The sequence below is a fragment of the Heliangelus exortis genome, chromosome 3 (genome assembly GCF_036169615.1).
Source record: "Heliangelus exortis chromosome 3, bHelExo1.hap1, whole genome shotgun sequence".
Classification (NCBI taxonomy): domain Eukaryota; kingdom Metazoa; phylum Chordata; class Aves; order Apodiformes; family Trochilidae; genus Heliangelus; species Heliangelus exortis.
In genome coordinates this window covers 91317165-91338113 of record NC_092424.1, presented here as the reverse complement: position 1 = coordinate 91338113, position 20949 = coordinate 91317165, and the positions used below count along the sequence as shown (strand labels likewise).

At 42.1% G+C, this 20949-nt stretch overlaps 1 protein-coding gene across 3 annotated transcripts in view; it reads left to right on the top strand.

Moving 5' to 3' along the window:
- Positions 1-299: 299 nt before the first annotated feature.
- Positions 300-20949, top strand: part of LRRC1 (leucine rich repeat containing 1) — a 95606-nt gene continuing 74956 nt past the window's right edge. The window contains exons 1-2 of one of the 3 annotated variants that reach the window (XM_071741719.1): positions 300-879; positions 17169-17286. In XM_071741719.1, coding sequence (XP_071597820.1) covers positions 721-879; positions 17169-17286 — 277 coding nt within the window. In that variant the 5' untranslated portion in view covers positions 300-720. The remainder of the gene's footprint in view (positions 880-17168; positions 17287-20949) is intronic. The other 2 variants (XM_071741720.1, XM_071741721.1) reach the window with 2 other exon arrangements.

Genomic DNA, 20949 nt, shown 5'->3' with positions numbered 1-20949 from the left:
CCCCGTACCACCGCCTTAAGCGATGGCAGATCCTACCCGAGGCGCCCGGGATGCTGCGCCCGGGACTCCCGGAGCCTCCCCCACCCCTCGGCGCGGTAGCGCAGAGCGGAGCCCCTCGGCCCCCGGGCAGGGCTCCACGCTTCCAGACGGGGGAAACTCCCCGCCCGGCAGAAAGTTACTCGTCCGCCCGCCCCCGGTTGCCCCGGGGCGAGGCGGTGTCGGGGGGGGGTGGGTGGCTGCCCGTCACCCCGGGCGGGCCGGCGGGCCGGGGCGGGGCAGCGGGGCCCGGCCCCGCTGATGTCAGCCGGGACGGGGGAGGAGGGGGAGAGGCCGCCTGGGTTCCGGGTCAGGCGCGGGAATGCGCGGCGGCCGCCAGCAGCGCTGCGCCCGGCGCCCCGCGATGCCCTTGCGGGGTGGGCAGCGGTCCGCCGAGGAGCAGTAGGGCGGCCTCCCCCGCCCCGCTCGGCTCCGGCTCCGGCCCCGGCTCCCGCCCATTGTTCTGCCGGGGCCGCCGAGCGCGCCCGGGGCCGCTTCCCGCCGGCGGCGGCGGAGCGCTGGATGCGGGGTTGCCGCCGCCGGATCGCCGGGACCCGCGCTGCGCGGCGGCGGAGCGGGCAGCGGCTCCTGCGGCCGGCGGAGAGAAGGGGGCGGCGGTGAGCGGCGGCGGCGGCGGCGCCCGCCCCTTGGCCCCCGGCGTCCCGGCCCCCCCCCGGCGGGGCGATGTTCCACTGCATCCCCCTGTGGCGGTGCAACCGCCATGTGGAGTCCATTGACAAGCGGCACTGCTCGCTGGCCGCCGTGCCCGAGGAGATCTACCGATACAGCCGCAGCCTGGAGGAGCTCCTGCTGGACGCCAACCAGCTCCGTGAGCTGCCCAAGGTGAGCGGGGAGCGGGAAGGGGGGAGGGGGGCGGCCCCCGGCAGTGGGGCCGATTCGGTCCCAGCCCTGCCGCCTCCGAGGACGGGGGGCAGGCAGGTGGGCAGCCCCGGCAGGTGCCTGCCGAGCTCCCCGGCCCGGAGACAGCGGGATACGGAGCAGTGGCTGCCCCGAGATGGGGGTGAGGGGCTTCTGGCTGCGCGGAGCGGTGCAGGGTCGGTCTGTGGTAGTGACCCTAAGAGCTACAGAAGAGCCGGAGCCTGGCGTTAGCGTTTAGGGTTGCGCCGTAGTTTGACGGTAAATGAGCTTTCACGAGCAAAAGCTAAAGATCCGCGTCTTGCGGGAGGAAAAGTACTGTTTGGAGGGCAGAAGGGTTAGGGCTGGAGTCACAGGACGTGAATATATGTTGCGATTAACATCCACGTCATCGGAATTACGAGACCTTGGAGGGTATTAAACCCTCCCCCCTTTTTTTTCCCCTTTCAGTAGATACTCACTGCCCTGTACATGGGAAAAACAAAACCCTCTAGCAGATAACAGCGTCCCCGTTTCTGCTTCCACTCCTGGAAACTTCGTCGTGCAGAACACGAGAGACAAATAAGCGTTTTCTTTTTCTCGGTGTAAGTCCTGCACAGTCGTCAGTGTTTTGCTTCTTGCATGAAGCGTGTAGCCAGATTTTTGCCCCTAATCCTCTTCTGGTTGTATTGGCAAAGGTGAATTAATTTTCAGTTCAACCTGGTCATACAAGACCTCGAGGTGGTACTTGCCAGCTTGACTTGCTGGCTGGCACTTGAAACTCCATCAGTAATTTCAACCAGGCACTGTTCCATTCCACTGATACAGAGCAACTGGGAGGTGTGGCTCGACTTTTTAACTTGATGCAAGAGCCTTTTTCAGCGTTTCCTCTTTCAACTTTGGACACTTAAGAAACCTTAGTGAGTTGTAGTTGGTAGAGTTTCCCACTGGAGGAGTGTTACCTGGAAGCTGCACCTTAAAAGTGTGTGAACTCTTCTACTAACTTGGAATCCAAGAAACTGAACTCAGTAGCCAGAAAAAAAATTCAAAAGCATCTTTGTTTCCACCTGAATCAAAGTTGGTCTGTTCATACCAAAAAGCCTAAACAGTCTTACTTTTTTTGAACTTGGTTCACTCACATAAACTGTTTTTTTTCACTCTAGGTATTAGGAGTAATCATAGTGGAGAATTTTTCCTGTAGACACTAGTGAAGATGGTCAGTTTCACTGACGTATTAAATTTGGCTTTTACTTTAGAAAAACTTAGGTTCAGCTTTGCATCTTGTTGTGACTGAACTCTTTATCCTTCTGAAGTAGAGCAAAACTGGTTTACATAGCCTTGGTGTGGGTGCTATTTTTACTTCCAGCAGTTTCTGCTGGCTTGGTGCACAGACTAGACTCAGGAGTCTTTCTTTTTGTACTAGTTTTCTTCTTAGGGTTGTCTTTCAGGCTTGTACACATCTTATGGCAGGAGTATTGCATGTTCGTGCTGCTGAAATCCCATTGAGACATATGGTTCTCTGGGGAGTTTTATTAAAAAATTTACCACAAACTGGTTACCATGTACCAATGTAAACGATGATGTTTGTTGTTGATGGTATTATGTGGTATTTATTTCAGTAAATAGCATGCGACTATTCGTTGTTTCTCCTTTTCCTTGAACTGTAATATACAAAATAGCCTTTTTGTCCTGTGATGGCTAAAAAGGCTGTTTGTTCCCATTACTTATTTGAGAGTACAGATTAAGTCCCATACATGTTAAAAAAAAAAAGTGAGAGGGTTAGAAAAAAAAAATAGCAACCCAGGCTCCTTGGCATTGCAGTGGATTCAAGCAAAAGTTGATGTTAGAAGTTTTTGTTTTTTTTTTTAATGTGCATGTATCAGATTACAAGACTGCCTAAATATACTGCAGGAATATGTGGGTTTCTAGCTGGACTAGGAGGAGTCTGATGAAACAGAACTGCAGAAATATACTTGTAGTATCTGTTGTGAGTACTTTGTGCCTTGTCAGGAAGGCATTTTTATTAGGGATTCCTGCATGGACCTATGAACTTTCCTTGTCAGTTCTTTATTAATGTTTTCTGATAAATGGAATGTAATGCTGTCAGGTGAGTGTTGACTCTGTACGAGTTTTGAGTGTAAAAATATAGCTGCAATCCCAGATGTGAAACTAATCTGTTGAAGGTGGAAACAGATGGGAAGAACCCTCTTTAGCATTTCTACTGGCAATTTTTAAAGTTCTACTGTAGTAATGTGGTTCAGGAGAATAGTGGAATGTTTCCCTGTGGAAGGTGGCTACAGGGTGCCAAATTCATTCCTCTTTATATTGAAGGGTAATTTTGATGCAAATTACGGAGACAGAATTGGAAACAACTGCAGGAAGCTGGGGTGCACCATACCTCTTGCAGAAAAAACACAAGGGGAGTCATTAGGATGTGTAATTAACAAACTGTTCGGTCTGCATAGATCGTAGTGGTCGTTATTATGCCCTTAACCTGCTGTAATGCATTATATTATACTTACCTCCATTAAGTTTCTTCTCTATGTAGGTAAAGGCAGTAACACAAACTCAAGCTGGTTTTGAGCTCAATTCAGGCCTAAGCAAGTCAGGAGACTTGTTCAGCTCTCAGTAGCTGGTTAGTTAGCTGTTTTCCTGTACTTGATGAAGTCCTGAAGTTCACGGTGAGCTGTGCCAGTTCCTGGTGAGTCATCTGTGGGCAGTCCTGATGCTGTAACCTATCCAGTAATGCCAACAAGGTGTCTGTGTCACTGAGAGGGTTGTGGTCCTCCTGAGGAAATTGCTGCTGTAAAGGCTGGCCTTGAAATAGCAAAGGAAAAATCACTCTGTACACTGCAGCTTTCAGCAGAAGTTGCTGTAGTTGAACAGATAAGGAACACCCCAGCTCTGCTGCCCTGCTCTTCATGCTGCACACTGGTTGTTCAGACCTCATCTTCTCAGTGTGGGTCAAGGTTGTTTCTGAAGCTGCTGTTGCACTGGGCAGTAGGTCTTGTAGTGCTTCTCAGAAACCAAGCAGATATTGCCAAGTTCTTTTCCCAGCTTTGTCTCAGACTTGCCAGATGGCAGTGATGATGGCTTTATCTCTGGTCATCTGCTTTCCTTACACTTGCACAATTTTTATTTAATTCTTTCAAACATAAAGCTTTCTGAGACAGATAAATATCAGCAAGTGGCACGTTGGAATGCATGGGCTTGCTTGCTGCGTTTCTCTCAAGCTGATGAGACAACTTGTGTTGGATGCATATGCTTCCCCCCCCACTACCTTGTTTTTCTTTGCCTCCATTTCTATTCATCGGAAACAAAAGGTGTTCTTTAGGTGATTTGCTCCAATACAACAGTAAAAGAATACACTAATACACCCTAAAACCTCCATTTTGAAGTACATAAATCTTAGCCTTTGTTTAATCTGTGAATTTTGCCAGGATACTTAAAACCTCTGTTATTCTAAAGGAGCATGGTGTATGTTAGGGTGTTATGGAAAAAAACCCAAGCAGCAGAACACAGACACAAATCCCCTCAAAAGGCAGAAAACAACTTAAAGAATTGCTGTTGCATCTCAATGGGAAAAGACTAGCATAAAGATCCAGCAGTATTCTGCATTATATCTTGTGAGAGTCATCTGAAGTATTTTGAGGAGAAACAAGTACACTTGAGTTATTTTGAAAGAATGACTTTGTTTGTTTTGTTTTGTTTTTTTTTTTTTGCTGATCAAAATTCATGGTAGAATATGTCACTGCTTTCTAAGAGGAGAGGGGTAGGAAAGGTTTATCTGGAAAACATTTGAAAAGCAATGTCCAAGAAGCAGAGGGAGATGTCTTTACCTCCATTGTATCTACTCCTCCCTTTTTTGCTCCTTTGTGCACTAATGCATATGGGGGCCAGGAAAAGGATTGTCTAACTCAATTTCTCTGGCCCCCTTCGATTTCTCTGGCCCTCTCCTCCTTACAAATATGTTTTGTTTTTTTTTTTTTTTTTTTCCGTAAGTGGTATCTGGTAGCCTTTCAGGAATACATGTTAATTTTTGTACAGTAGCTTACAAATATCCTTTTGCTACTGCTTAGGGATCCTTTTGGTTTCCCATATCAGTACTCTTATCTTTCCCTGGGTCTCCTTAACTGCTCTGCTGGATCTCTGGATCCCTTCTTCCCTCCCTTCCCTGATAACATGTACAACTTGGATTCATGTTGACAGCAACCTTTTTCTGCCATTACCACTGGTGTCTCAGATTCCATGCCACACGTTTTGCCATCCTCCACAGTCCTTGATGTCCCAGGATCTTGCTTACTTCCTCTGACCCAAAGTGCAGGGTATGCTCAGTTTTTCTGATTCTTTGCTTCTTCTCCTGTCCCTTCTGTGCCAAATTCTTGACTGCCCTGGCAAACATTTTTTTTTTTCTCCACTTTACTCTTTCCTGTTTCCTTTCTCCTGCTTCCCAGGCTCCCTCCCCTGCTCTTGCCCTTCCTGCAGGATGAGCCAGCTTGGTGGGATATGCTGGAGGAGCAGGCTGTGTACTATTAAGCTGCTGGTGGTTTTCCACAATACTGAGGTCTCTAGCCTTTCTTGGCAGATGTGGTTGTGTTCCCACAGAACAGCAATTTCTAGCTGTCAGCATGCTTCTCACTGCTTCTGCTTTACAAGACAAATTAAAGAGCTGCACCCTTCGGTCTCAAAAGGAAGAGCTTTGTGTAGGGCTAATGGCAGAGTATGGCTCTTACCTTGCCTAAATCATTCCTACTCCTATGCTGGGTCCTAAGTGCTTTTTGTTGAGTAGTTGGTGCATCTGATTTGATTGAAAAAAACCATACTGTGTGGCCACCAGTGTACACAGAGCAACTTCAAAATGTAGTTGATGCTGTTTTGTTTTTTGGTGTGGTTTTTTTTTTCCTAAACCTGTACCATTTTATTTTCCTTAAAAGTTAAAACTTGAAGGCTTTTTCAGCTCAAACTGTAATGTGTAATGTATTATTTGCTACATGTCAAAAACTATACTTCACTGAAGAGTAGGCTTTCTGGCAAATTGCTTTGATAGAAGAAAATAACACATTCTGCGTGATGCATTTCAATAGCTTCTCTAATGAAAAGCATCAGACAAAAATAAAATGCTTTCAATTCCATAGATCAGCCTGGAGTTGATTAAATGTTGTTTCCTACTCATACTCATTAGAATTTAAGGGCCTGTCAACTTAATTTCTCTGTGCATGGAATTGGCAGTACTAAACTTGATCTCTGCATATTTTTTTCCCCACTGTTTTGTAGAAAAAAAAAAGATTTTTTTTCTTTAATGAACTTCAGAATGCAGTATTATATTTTGGCTATTATATTAAATCACTAGCATTCTTTGCATTGGTGGGTGGTGGAAATAGCTTATAGCTCATTTTGCTGCTGTTTTATTTTCTTTCTGCTCAATTGTTATACTCAAAGGCTAAACACCTCTTTACTTCAAGACTCTTCGCTGACGTTTGTGTGAAAACTCCAACAGCAAAAAAAAAAAAAAAAAAAAAAATTTAAAAATTTTATGTATGCATGTAGCTTAGTTTCTGTCTCCTGAAGTCTTTCTTCTTTTGGGGATGATTTTTATGTAGTTTGTAAACCTAATCTGATGCAACTCTGAATCATTTTGCTTCTGTGTTTGAGCATGCAGATTGTATCCGTCATCTATATTTTCCCTTCTTCGAGTTATATGCTAAAGCTTCTCTGTAGAGTTATTTCATTGACTTGAGACCCTTTCCCTGAGAGACCTGGTTAAACCATGGCCTCCTCCTGTGCCCCAATTTCTGTGTTAGAGAAGCTGATGGTTTGCTGCTGCTTGGCATTTGGCTTAGGCAGTGCCTGTATCTCCTCATTATGTGTGGTGTTGAAATCCAGGGTGCTGTTATCATACCAAAAATCTTGTGAAAGCTCCTCAAGAAAAAGTGCCTTTGTTCTTCCCATACCACACCTCTTTCTCAGGGGGATAAAAAACCAAGAGCCTTTTAGAATTTTAAACTAAATTTCTGTGTTCTGCCATTCTTTCTGCCATTATGCGACCATAAGCCTGAGAGATTGTTGCTTGGTTGATGGCTGGTAATGTGTTGTGGAAAGAGATCGTAATATACCTGTCTGTAAATTTGTGCTTATGGCTTGTAACCATCCCTTCTTAAAATGTAAATATCTAGAAGTTTTATTTCCTGTTTTTAAAGCTGTAGATCTTACTGGTATCACAGAGATGTGGTGGGATATCTCACATGACTGGATTGCTGTAATGAGTGAATTACAGATCCTTTGAGAAGGACAGATCAGGAAGTCAAGGGTGAGGAGCTGCCCTTCATGTGAAAGATCAGCAGGGATATGTGAAACTTTGCCTTGGCATGGATGATGGGCCAGCTGAGAGCAGATTGGGATTAGTGGGTGACATTGTTCTGGATGTTTGCTGTGGACTCCTGGATCCGAAGGAAGTAGGAGTTGATGTCTTCTTCAGATAACCAGATGAAGCCTCACACTGAAAGGCCCAGGTCCTTATGTGCCTCTTGAACCACCTTGACATCTGCTAGAAGGACAGCATAACAAGGCACAAGCAATCCCAGAGTTTTCTGGAGTGCATTGATGACTTTCTAACACAAAAATCAATTGACAGATGTGCTCTGTTGGACCTCAGAAACATACAAGAATGGGTTTAGATGTTCACAAGGTCTGGGTTGCAGTGATCATGAGATGGTGGAATTTAGGATCCTGAGGGGAGGGAGAAGGGCAAAAAGCAGCATCACAAGCCTAGACTTAAGGAAACAGGCTTTGGCATGTTCAGGGATGCCCTTGGAGATGGTAGGTAAGAAAGATGTTTATGCTGCCATTCATAGGGTCATTGATAGCCTGGAGAAATGGCCAAGAGGAATCTCATGAAGCTTAGTAAAGAGCAACAAAAAGCCCTCCCACTTGGGGAGGAATAACCCCATTCTTCCAGTGTAGACTGGGGACCAGCCATCTGGAAAGCAGCTTTGGAAAAAAAGGCCCTGGGTGACCTGGCAGACAAGATGACCGTGAACCAGGGGTGTTCCCTCATGGCAAAGCTGGCTGATGGTATCAAGGACTGCATTAAGAAAAGCACTGTCAACAACTCATCCTTTTCTGGCCAGCACTGGGGGAAGCACACCTGAAGTGCTATGTCCAGTGCTGGGCTTCCCAGAAGAAAGGAGTCATGGGCATACTGGACTGACTCCTGCAAAAGGCTGTGAAGGTGATTAAGTGCTTGGAGCATCCTTTTAAGAGAAGAAGCTGAAAGAGCTGGAATGGTTTAACCTTGAGAAGAAAAAGGTATTGGGAGATCTTACTTGTGTGCATAAACACCTGATGAAAGGATGTGAAGTAGATAGAGCAAAATTCTTATCTTCTTAGTGGTGTCCATGACATTATAGAAGGCAGTGGGCACAGACTGAAAGAGGAAATTTTGACTGAAATAATGTGTGTGTGGTTTTTTAATTTATTTTTTTTTTTTTTTATTTTGAGGGTGGTCAAACACTGGCACACAGGTTGTCCAAAGAAGTTGTGGAGTTTCTATCTCTGGAAATGCTCAAAACCTGACTAGATATGGTCCCTAGAGGAGGCCCTAGATGTCCTCTATGTATCCCATGCTTTGAGGAGGGGGTTTTGACTAGATCACCTCCAGAGGTTTCTTCCAACCTCAACAGCCAGATGGTTCTGCAGAAAGAATATCAAGGATTTTACCTTTCCAGCTAGCTTCTTTTTTTTCCTCTTTCTTTTTTTTCTTTCTTTTATTTTTTTTTCTTTTTTCTTCTCCTTTTCTTCTCCTTTTCTTCTCCTTTTCTTCTCCTTTTCTTCTCCTTTTCTTCTCCTTTTCTTCTCCTTTTCTTCTCCTTTTCTTCTCCTTTTCTTCTCCTTTTCTTCTCCTTTTCTTCTCCTTTTCTTCTCCTTTTCTTCTCCTTTTCTTCTCCTTTTCTTCTCCTTTTCTTCTCCTTTTCTTCTCCTTTTCTTCTCCTTTTCTTCTCCTTTTCTTCTCCTTTTCTTCTCCTTTTCTTCTCCTTTTCTTCTCCTTTTCTTCTCCTTTTCTTCTCCTTTTCTTCTCCTTTTCTTCTCCTTTTCTTCTCCTTTTCTTCTCCTTTTCTTCTCCTTTTCCTTTTCTCCTTTTCTTCTCCTTTTCCTTTTCTCCTTTTCTTCTCCTTTTCCTTTTCTCCTTTTCTTCTCCTTTTCTTTTCCTTTTCCTTTTCTCCTTTTCTTCTCCTTTTCTTCTCCTTTTCTTCTCCTTTTCTTCTCCTTTTCTTCTCCTTTTCTTCTCCTTTTCTTCTCCTTTTCTTCTCCTTTTCTTCTCCTTTTCTTCTCCTTTTCTTCTCCCTTTCTTCTCCCTTTCTTCTCCCTTTCTTCTCCCTTTCTTCTCCCTTTCTTCTCCCTTTCTTCTCCCTTTCTTCTCCCTTTCTTCTCCCTTTCTTCTCCCTTTCTTCTCCCTTTCTTCTCCCTTTCTTCTCCCTTTCTTCTCCCTTTCTTCTCCCTTTCTTCTCCCTTTCTTCTCCCTTTCTTCTCCCTTTCTTCTCCCTTTCTTCTCCCTTTCTTCTCCCTTTCTTCTCCCTTTCTTCTCCCTTTCTTCTCCCTTTCTTCTCCCTTTCTTCTCCCTTTCTTCTCCCTTTCTTCTCCCTTTCTTCTCCCTTTCTTCTCCCTTTCTTCTCCCTTTCTTCTCCCTTTCTTCTCCCTTTCTTCTCCCTTTCTTCTCCCTTTCTTCTCCCTTTCTTCTCCCTTTCTTCTCCCTTTCTTCTCCCTTTCTTCTCCCTTTCTTCTCCCTTTCTTCTCCCTTTCTTCTCCCTTTCTTCTCCCTTTCTTCTCCCTTTCTTCTCCCTTTCTTCTCCCTTTCTTCTCCCTTTCTTCTCCCTTTCTTCTCCCTTTCTTCTCCCTTTCTTCTCCCTTTCTTCTCCCTTTCTTCTCCCTTTCTTCTCCCTTTCTTCTCCCTTTCTTCTCCCTTTCTTCTCCCTTTCTTCTCCCTTTCTTCTCCCTTTCTTCTCCCTTTCTTCTCCCTTTCTTCTCCCTTTCTTCTCCTTTCTTCTCCTTTCTTCTCCTTTCTTCTCCTTTCTTCTCCTTTCTTCTCCTTTCTTCTCCTTTCTTCTCCTTTCTTCTCCTTTCTTCTCCTTTCTTCTCCTTTCTTCTCCTTTCTTCTCCTTTCTTCTCCTTTCTTCTCCTTTCTTCTCCTTTCTTCTCCTTTCTTCTCCTTTCTTCTCCTTTCTTCTCCTTTCTTCTCCTTTCTTCTCCTTTCTTCTCCTTTCTTCTCCTTTCTTCTCTTCTTTTTCTTTTTTCCTCTTCTTTTTCCTCTTCTTTTTCCTCTTCTTTTTCCTCTTCTTTTTCCTCTTCTTTTTCCTCTTCTTTTTCCTCTTCTTTTTCCTCTTCTTTTTCCTCTTCTTTTTCCTCTTCTTTTTCCTCTTCTTTTTCCTCTTCTTTTTCCTCTTCTTTTTCCTCTTCTTTTTCCTCTTCTTTTTCCTCTTCTTTTTCCTCTTCTTTTTCCTCTTCTTTTTCCTCTTCTTTTTCCTCTTCTTTTTCCTCTTCTTTTTCCTCTTCTTTTTCCTCTTCTTTTTCCTCTTCTTTTTCCTCTTCTTTTTCCTCTTCTTTTTCCTCTTCTTTTTCCTCTTCTTTTTCCTCTTCTTTTTCCTCTTCTTTTTCCTCTTCTTTTTCCTCTTCTTTTTCCTCTTCTTTTTCCTCTTCTTTTTCCTCTTCTTTTTCCTCTTCTTTTTCCTCTTCTTTTTCCTCTTCTTTTTCCTCTTCTTTTTCCTCTTCTTTTAATGCAAATCGAATTGTCATGTTTTTCACTATTTGCCCTCAAACAGTTAATTGTGTTTAACTTCTGACATTGATAGTGTCACAGCATTGTTGCACATCTTGCTGTAAATTCTTGAAGAAATACCACTCTAAAATCTGAACAAAAATTTACTTCCAGTTCATACTAGAGGACTATGCCACTGTGTGAAACTGACGTGGATAGTATGCACATGGTAAATGTAGTCTTAAACTGACAATTTTTTCCAGTATGACAAATGTTATGTAAAATACTCTCTGAGAACACCTGCAGCTTTAAAACTTCAGTATCGTGGGAATTCTTACCTTTGTAAAGACCTTTTTTGCAATGCATGCTTGAATTACTAAAATACATAATGCTTTGTAGAGAAGCAGCATTGGGTCTCTCTAAATATAAGGCAGTGTGTTGAAGACTACAATTAAGTTTATTATGAGATAAGCATCTGTAATTTTTCTTAACTTCCAGATTCTTCTGGAATTGCTTAAGACTTGAAGGAAATACTCTGCCTTTTGTCATCAAATTTGGAAGTCCACACTCTGATAGGAGCAGAGGGAGAACTTAGTCTGGTGTTCCCTTTGAAGTCCAGTTTCACCTGTTAATGTCCATAAAATTGTTCAGAAGGTTTTGGAGTCCGATTGGTTTGAAATACTTTATAATTGCCTTTTCTTTTTTTTTTTTATGTAGTCACAACATTCCACCTAGTAGCAGCTGAGTTCTATTGATTTTTTACCTCAGTTGGAAGAAACTGATTAGGTGGTTATATTTCAATGCTTTTAACTTTCATATTTATGTAAGACAAGATAAGACAAGGTTTCTGGGCAGAGAGTATACCTCTGTAGATTTAAAATAAATTTTATGAGTGTACATAGGGTTATTTTTCTAATTATATAAGTTGGTCTAAAAAAAGATGTTACTTCCTACCAGCAATATTATATACTGGAAAAATGCATGCTACAAATTCATTAGTGAGATTAAATGGGGTTGTTGGGTTTTGTTTGTGGGTTTTTTGGTTTTTTTTTTTTCCCCTCTCCAAAATGGCAAATGCATTTAACAGCAATGAATCCATATTATGTAGCAGATGTTTTCTGGACTCTCCTAAAGGCAGGGTTATTCCCTCCCACCACTGTACTCTAATGGCTATGGCATCAAGTGCTATTTAACCTTCATTGCTTCTGCTTAATCGACACAAAAGAGAAAGTAAATCCTTGCTTGCCAGGAGGCAGTATGAGGCAGCTTGTTCAATGCATCAGTTGGTAGAGCAGCATTTTGTTTCAGCACTGAAGTGTTTTAGTTTTTGAGGGTGGGCAGTCCCCTGTTCATCTTAAAATTTATGCTAACAACTGAGACTGGGACCTGCAACTGGCCCATCGCTGGCTGTAGTTCATAAAATGGCAGGTGCTTTGAAAAGAGGGGACAGAAACCAACCAAAGAGGCAGGGGATATAATTGTTGCTGTGTCTCCTTTGGACCTATCAACCACAACCCTTCTGTCAGGCTGATGCTTCCTATCGGGCTTTCAAGCATCTACTGGAGGGGGCAATAGCAGGTGCAGCATCTGGTTCTATTTGGAGTACGTGCCCATGAACTCTAATCTTTCATTCATGTTTTTTCCTGTAGTGAAACCTAGTAATTTTATTAATGTTTTGTATGGATTCCTGCTTGAATGTTTGCCCCAGTGCTGTCTTCTATTATTGTTCACAATCCCAGACTTGGTACTAGAAAGCTGCAAGACTGAATCACAGCCTTAGCATATTCTACAGAAGTGGTTTGGGCATGTGGAACACTCGTTCACTGGACCAAGAAACTAACAGTTCTGTTTTCATAGAATCATAGAATAGGCTGGGTTGGAAGGGACCTCAGAGATCAGTTTTTGCCATGAAGCACATGAAGGAAGAATGCAGACCTCACTGCATGGAGCACTTGTCCATTTTCCAGCCTGCCAGCAGGCAGAAGTCTGCGTACCATGGTCCATCACAAGCTGCTGCTTCATTTCTTGGTGGCTTTAGAGGAAATCCAGTAGTCATGTCATGGGGGACCTCTTTGGGGAGCTGGAGTGCTTGTGCCACGTGAGACTTTTACAGGTTGATGCTCTGTCTTGTTCACTTCTTTGCTTACCAAAATGAATTGCAGCTTCTGCTTGTTTTTACCTGAAGAAAGACCTTTTTCGGAGGTCTTTTCGAGGCAGAACAAAAAGGGTGGGGGAAGGGTTGATTGCAATTTCCCTTATCTGGCTTCTGAAGTAGGACACAGCTTGTGAATGGAAGTGAACAAATGAAAGCTTCCTCCATTCATTTTTGTTTACAACATAGGAGAAGAAAATGGAGCCCGAGTAAGATTTGAAGCAGGAATGCAGTTAGGAGTTAAACTATGTTTAAACTACTGTGTGTCGCTTTTGAATTCTAAAGAGCAGGTATCCTTTAGCTGGTCAGTTATAGGTTTGGAAAATGGGTGAAATAAGTATAGGAGGTGTTTAAGAAACAGGACCTAATAATGTACTGTGCTTTGATGTTTTACTTAGTTTCTGTTTGAATGTAATACCATAATTTCCAAACAAAGCCTTAAAAGCTAAGGCAGTATGCGTGTGTTCAAAACTCATATTGGTGTCTAAGGGGAATATGACATAAGAGCAAATCCTTACAAATTTTTAAGCTTGTCAGGAACAGCTCAAGTGCCTGCAACAAAAAAACCCCAACAAAACAACCCAGCTTTTTGGATCCTGTGTGAATATAGCTCTGCAACTGTAGTTAATTTGCAGTTTTCTTCTTCCTCTCCCTCTTGTTCTAATTCCAGTTGCTCATGCTGGCCTATCTTGAAAATTAGGCAGTGGATTTCATAAAGGTTCTAATTTTAATTAGCTTTGCTGCTCATAGTAGCCTTTTATGGAAACATTTGGTTCAACAATGTAAGTGTTTAATTATTCTACCTGTGCCAAATGGGTTTGGAGTGTGACCTGTCTATAGCACTGGAAAGGCAGTGAGGTGCTGCTCCACCCCTTAAACAGTGTGAGCTGCAAGTAGGTCTTTGTGCCCTCTTGTGTTTTTTGTTTCAGTTACCTATTGTTTTAATCTATTTACATTTATTTTATTTTATTTTTCCCTTCAGGAGAGGTGCTGAAGCATTCAGGCAAAAATCTTGGGCATAAGTGTTTTTTGATGCAAGAGTGAATCATGGAAAGGAAGTCAGAGATGTGTCATTTTGGTCACGTCTGCAGGAGGAAATCTGGAGTTTTATCAGTCCTACTAGATTGGTTTGATTCTGTTAACTTCTTTTTCTGTAACTAAGTACCAGTTGTAGTTGTATTCTTTAAAAAGAAAAAGTATAAAAATGAGGGCTGTGGGATCACACTTTTCAGTGAGTCACACCTCTCTTTTTTTATGTTTTTCTTGTGTTAGCTGACATCAACCCAATTTTTTCAGAATGAACTTTTTAAAAAAAATATGTGGCTGGGTGGAGGAGAGAGGCTTGGTTACTTTTCCAGTGTGAGAAAGACTCTATGCAAGATGTGTATTCTTAGAAAATTCAAATAAAAGAAACCTCTATGAACTCTTCGATAGCAGGAAAAGCTTCAATTGAAGGTTGGCAATTGCCAACAGAAAGTTGTGGGCTTCTTTAGTGCTGATACTCATGGAATTATTTGTCTCACTGAACCACTATTAATTAGGCTGGCTAAGCTAAGCAGTATTAAAAGTGTTGCCAAGATACTCGTAGAGACATTGGGTCTGCAATCCAAACCTGCTATTAGAGCGTGCTGAGAGGATGTACTGCTCTGGCCAGCAACCCCAGTGCACTTTGGTTTGTGTCAGAGCTTTTCAAATAGAGGCTGAACTGTGCCTGATACATCGAATTAAAAACGTGTTTCTGGCTGGCATTTATTTCAGAAATTATAGATCCTTAAATATGTTGATATTTATATATGTGAAATTTGTAACTTGGTGAACACTGTTCAGTAAGATCTTAGTTCTCTTTCTTTGGGGGCTTTTTAACAGGTAGAACAAATACTGCAAAAAGGAGGTGCTTGCCTTTAGAGTGCTTTAGAGCACTAATGGTGTGCCTAGGATAAAGGAAGAATACTTACTGAAATGGGAGTAGGATGTACTAAGCATGGAAGAATGATTCAGTTCTGTAGTTTAAAGGAAAAAACAAATTCAAAGAAATGCCACTCACATAACTGCAGTTTCTGATTTTATCTAGGGAATGGTGTCATTCTGTAAAAATTGTTATGCAAACTAGAAATAAAGCTCCCAGTTAATTTTTGGTTAAGTAGCCAGTTAAAGAAACAGGAATGCCTGTAAATATTATGTAATCTTGTTTGTTGCACACATGTGCTCTGCACATTTATACACAACACTGACACCTGGTGTGGTGAGGATCCTCAGACCTCTTCAGAGATGCCCAGCTCTTAACAGCTTTTTGATGACTTTTCTTTCTTTCAGCCATGTTCCTTTTGTCTTTTAACCCCTGTTCCTTTTGTCCTTTAACCATGTTCCTTCTGTCTTTTCTCACTTGGTATTGCAGAGTATCTCTGGCAAGGACAACTGTTACTTATGAGAAGATCTGTAGTAGAACGTCAGTATTTGTAACTGTCATATAGTTTAGCAGCTCCACACTGCCTGAGGAACACTTTTTGGCAAGAATTTATTTTGGACAATGTTAGGACAGATTGGCATCTATTCTGTGAAGTGTGGTCCTGCTGTGTTTTCACAAAAGTATTTGTAAGTGCTTTTCTAAGCTCTGATGGATTCCTGATTTAGTCATCTTAATAGGTATTTATCAAAAAGGGATGCTTTTGTTTAGAAGATAAAAAATGTCGATAGGAGAATATATTTATGGATCTTGCGAGGACAAAAAAGGATTAAAAAAAACATTTCTGGCCATTTTAATTATAATATATGCTTTTAGGGAGCTAGAAATGTGGAATTGTAAAGGTTTTTTATCTTTCTCTTCTAATTTCAATTCTGTTATTAAAAGCATTTACTACTGGGGGGGGGAAGGACAGCCATTCTGACTCAAAAAAATTAGAAAAGCCTTTGAATTTTCTCATTGATTTCGGGTGCATATTTTTGCTGCCAAATATTAATAAACTTTTTAGAGCTCTATCTGGTTTATTCCCTAAAAGGAACCCTTTTTTTTTTGAGGGGAAACACATTATTTTCAGTTGTGTTTTATTTTTCTTTGGCAAGGAACTACAGTGTATATGGAAAGATTGGTGCTGAGGATGCAAAACAGTGCACTTAAAGCCTGATTTATGATCTTGGGTATAAGGCTCTCAAACTAAGACTGAAAACCTGTATCTTAATACAGATTTATAAGAATGTGAATAATTAATTTGTTACCTAGTAAGATGGCTTACTGCCCTTTTTCATGTCAGTTTAAGAAAGAACTGAGTGGCATTGAGAGCACACGGTCCAGCACCTAAATAAAATGAAGTGATAATAAGAGAAGATACTAATTTCCCTCCAGAAAGGATAGTGAGGGATTGCATGTAATTGGATGTCCCAAACTTGCTAGCATCTTCTAGTTATCCTGAGGGGGAAAACCCCTGAGGGTGCAGGCGTGCACCCATTCTGTGTGTGGGTGAGATGCACAGGTTCTGACTGCTGAGCAAAAATGCCTGTGCACTGTGGGGGCACAAAACTCTCTTGAAATTTGAGGAATCTGGTCAGTTATGGTCATGAATGGCTTGTGTATAAAGTAATTTAATTGTGCACAAATCCTCACTGTTTTCAGTCACTCTCATTCCAAGGCTTGGCTGGGAGAGAGGAAAGCTTTGATGAGATAAGGGTTCTTCAACCTTCGAATGGATGCCTACATGTTAATAGGTTTTTAATAACCATTTTGTCTTTTGATCACCATCTGCTCCCAGTGCCTGGGGTTGACCTGACTTACTGCTAGGCTTGTCTCCTTTGCTGGTTGTTTTGGGGGCTGACAGACCCTCTCAGCCCACAGGTGGGGGTCAGGGAAAGTTAGCATCCCCTCTTCATTGCACACCCTCTTCATTTAACAGCTGGGCTGAGTTCCTCTTCAAGCTGAGAAGACCTGGAATCATGCATATCCTGCCCAACTTTCATTAGTCCTTCTGAAACTGGGCCATGGAATGGAGGATGTGTGAGGCTGGAGATAGTCCTCCCCAGGGAGACTGGCTCTGTAACCTAGTTGGTTATGGCTGTTGCTGGTGAAGAAGACCTTGCCAGCTCCTCTCTTTGGGTTTTCTGGATCGTCCTTTAGAAGTGTCTCTCTGCATTAACTTCCTAATGAGTCCCAGTGTGTAATTAGGATGCTTTTAATTACCCTGCTGGGTAACCTCACCCCATTAATGATTTTGAAGCAAGTACTCTGGATTTCACTAGTGTTTGTCTGCTGTGATTTTTTTAAGAGTAAGTTTTACAGATTTAATTAGCTCAGTTTTTGAAAGCTGCTTCCCGTTATTGCTTATCATTTATCATGCTTGTAGGTGAGTGACGTATTTTCAGACATGGATCTTTTTTTTTTTATTTCAGCCTTTCTTCCAGCTTGTGAAGTTACGGAAACTTGGACTTAGTGATAATGAAATCCAGCGGCTCCCTCCAGAAATAGCAAATTTCATGCAGCTGGTGGAACTGGATTTGTCTCGAAATGGTAAGCATCAATGTTAATTTGTTTGATTCTATACCATCCTATGAGATGGTCTATAAAACTGGGTTAGTAGGGTTTTTCTGTCACTGAAGTTATTATCTATGTCCTGCAGAATGTTTTTCCTTGTTATTAATGGATTTGCCTCTAGTTCTATAAGGGGAGGAGGGAAAGAGCAGAGGAGAGCTTCTGGTGGAAATAAAATTATGCTTGGCTCTAATTATGCCTTTCTGAGCAGCTGCTTTATTTTCCAGTTTAAAGAATGCTTTACGTCCTGTTTCATGTGTGTGTGCTACAATGTTGATTTATTTCCCCAAGCTCTCTGAAATGCTTAGAATTTAAGAAGAAAAAATACAAAAACAAACCCAACGAAAGAAGGGGTTGAAAGAAAATGCCCCTTTCTGTCCAAAAAATGGCTGCCTGTGGGTTAGAAGTCCAGTTCTTTATCTCTGCTCACGTTTTCTGTGTGTGTGATTAGCAAGAAGCAGAATGGTAGTATATCTAGTTTTACTTCTGGAAGAAGAATCAGCCAGTTTGTCAACTGCAGAGAAATTCAAAAAGGATTCTGGAAGAAACTCTTTTAAAATATGCTGTTGTAAACCATGTGGTTTTATAATTCAATTGTAATATTTAGTGCTTATATTGTCTGAAGCTGTGATGGAGTTAAAACAGTTTTTTTTTTGTGTGGCCTGGTGAACTTCCCATTTCTGCAAGAAATTCAGGGGCTGGCCGGTCACCTTTTAAACAGCCTTATGACCCAGTGATCTAGAAGTAGCAAATCTGTGCTAGGAAATTTAAAGCAAGTGTCAGCTATTTTTTTTTTTCTTCTTATATGCAGTGCATGTACACAAGATGCTCTTTTAGGTGTGATAGATGAGGTAGGAGAGAACAAGGTTGCATAACCTTGTAAATAAGTGAGGGGTGTAACTGAATAGTCAAGAGAAGTAGTGTAATGGGGAGCCTTTTTTCTTTACAGTTTAACTTAACATTGACCCTTTACCACTGAAGAATATTCAGTGGCCACTATACCTTCCTGTGCTACCTGAAATGTGCATCTTTCCTTTATTCTTTTAGTGGTTTTAATGCCATATTTATCTGATAACATAATTGATAAGTCTTCAGGGGGTTGCTGAAAAAATTCTGTGGACCAGATAATTTTATACACATTTGCAAAGTCTTGTAAGAGAAGAAAAGTGAGGAAAAAACATCTGAGAGGCAGAAGAAACACATTTGTTAAAACATTTCAGAGCTAGACCAGCATTAATTGACACAGTATTTTGGCTGCTGAGTTTGGCTGAGTTGGATGCTCTCTGACAAACCTTGTACAAAAGGAAACACTGTTGGTTTAGTGATTCTCTTTGCAAATGAATAACAAGCTGCAAAAGAGCTGGTGGATCAGGGCCATGTGAACTCTTGTCAGCCTGACTTGGAAGTTGGCTTGAGAGCTCAACTGTGAAGAGAACAGATGGTGTGAACGTTTATGGTTGGGTAGATGTGTGCTTGTCATTAGAAGTCGCTGCACAGGGAATTGTTTTCCCAAGTGATGGGCGGGACTAACGCAGGTGGCAGGGAGCAGTTTCTTTCCCATATCCAAGGTTCAGTGTTAATCGCCCGTTTTATTGCATTACTTTTCTATCCTCTGTGGTTCACAGCAGAAGGTGACTGATACAGCTTCCTTCTGCTCAATCATGTCACAGTTATTGCACAACTTGGCTCCTCAAATGAAAAGCACACCAGGCGAGATGATGCAAGGGGGCCACGGCAGAGTAACTGATGTTACTTCCCACTGGTTGGTCAAGTTATGGTTGTGTCACAGCTTTTTAAATAAAAAGGCGAAACACACCATCGGGAATGCAGCTGGGGGAATTTGCCCACAGATTTTTGAGATTTGCAGTATTTTCATAGCTTTGTATTTTGAACCTGCTTTCCAGTATGTCAGATTCTCAACCTGCCAAGCTGTTTCTCCTGTGCAGTGGTTTGCACTCCATCAGTTTCTGTTTTTCTAACTACCAAAGTACTTAGAAAAAAAAATAAGAACTCTTTGTATTCCTTTCAGGCAGAGAAAAACAGCTCAGCTTTTCAAAATGCAGTGTGCTGCATGAATAGGAAAGTGTGATGGTGGCATCTGAACTTGGGAAATAAGAGATCATTGTTCTGTGGTTTTTGTTGTTTTAGCCGTCTGGTTGGGTGCACTAATTGCTTTCAGTTCTGGCCATTCTATTTCCTCAAAAGCTAAAAAATGCAAATATAAACTCATTTAATGTTTTGTATAAAGGAATAGTCCTTTATATTTTAACCTCTCATCACAGAGGAAGGAGGAAAGGATTTCGAATACACAAAGTACTTCCATTTCCCCCATAATAAAACTGTATGTTTCTTATATTTTCTAATCCTCAGGTCAGCACATGATCTTTGAAGCCCCATGAGGTAGTGGCTGTATCGTATGCCTGGATTTGGGCACACTTCCAGGCTGTAGTGGTCAGCTGTGTTCTGTGCAGCAGTGAGGTATTGCATCTGGAGGAGGGATTGATTCCTCCCTAGGCAGGATTCCTCCTGACTCCTTGGAGGTAGCCCTGGGTGCTTGTGCTATGCAGTGTGACATGCTGTGAAAGTAGCCTGTGTCATAGGAACTCGGGAAAGTGTGGCTTTCTTAAATTCCCAAGTTTTTTAAAATGCCTGAGATATGGTAGTATATGTTGAAATTGTGCTAAATAATTACACTTTTAAGCAGTTTTTGGTTAATAAGTGTATCTAGAATGATAAAAATTCTTCTAACTATAGCTCAAAAATCTTCAGCAGATGTAAACTTGGTGCTCTTGGTGATCTTAGGTGTATGTGAGAGTAGTCTGGGAAGGGTGAGGTGTGAGCCTTGGTGATGCATAAGGAGAAGGATTTGGGGAAGGCTAGGAGCCATACAATCTTAACTTTTTCTGAATTATTTGCGTGTTGATGTTCTTTGTTATTATTCTGCAAAACCATGTGTTCATGGAAGTATCCTAGGAAGCATCCTCACTGTGCTTTTCTACTCCAGCTGAGGCTGTTATTTGAGCAAAGGTTGAATGGACAAATCAAGGATAGGAATTTCAGAGGGCAGGGGAGGTGTGCTAAGAAACCAGCATAGTGATGGTGGATGCTTTGAAGGTTATTGAAGGATGCAGTTTGTCTCTGGCCCTTGGTCTTAGAGTGTTCAAAAAGCTGATGTATTTGTTCTGAGGCTAAAGAAAAAAGACTTGTAGGACTTCAGCTGTAAATGTCTGAGTCTTTGAGTTGCTGGCAAAGCATGTCCAGCACTCAGAGTATCCCCTGTAGCATCTTCTGAGGTAGATGCTCAACTGCTTTGTGTCTGATTTCCTCAGACTCTTCAGGCTTGGGTAAGTCTTTCCTGGGTTCTCGCATCACTGGTGAGTTCTGCAAGGACACTGGGTTGCTCAAGTGTCCTTGGCTGACATCCTTGAAATTTGGGTAGGGCTCCTGTGCTTTGCATTGAGTTTCAGTACAAGTCTTTGCTTTACATGGTAAAGATTCTGCTCTAGGCACAGTTGGAAGTGCTTACGTGCTATTTCTTTTCCTGTAGTGCTGGACCACTCTCTGGGACAAGTCTTGAGCAACCCTGTGATTCAGAAAAGAAGTGCAGTGTCAAAAAATGTGCTTAAATTTCTAGAGTTTTTC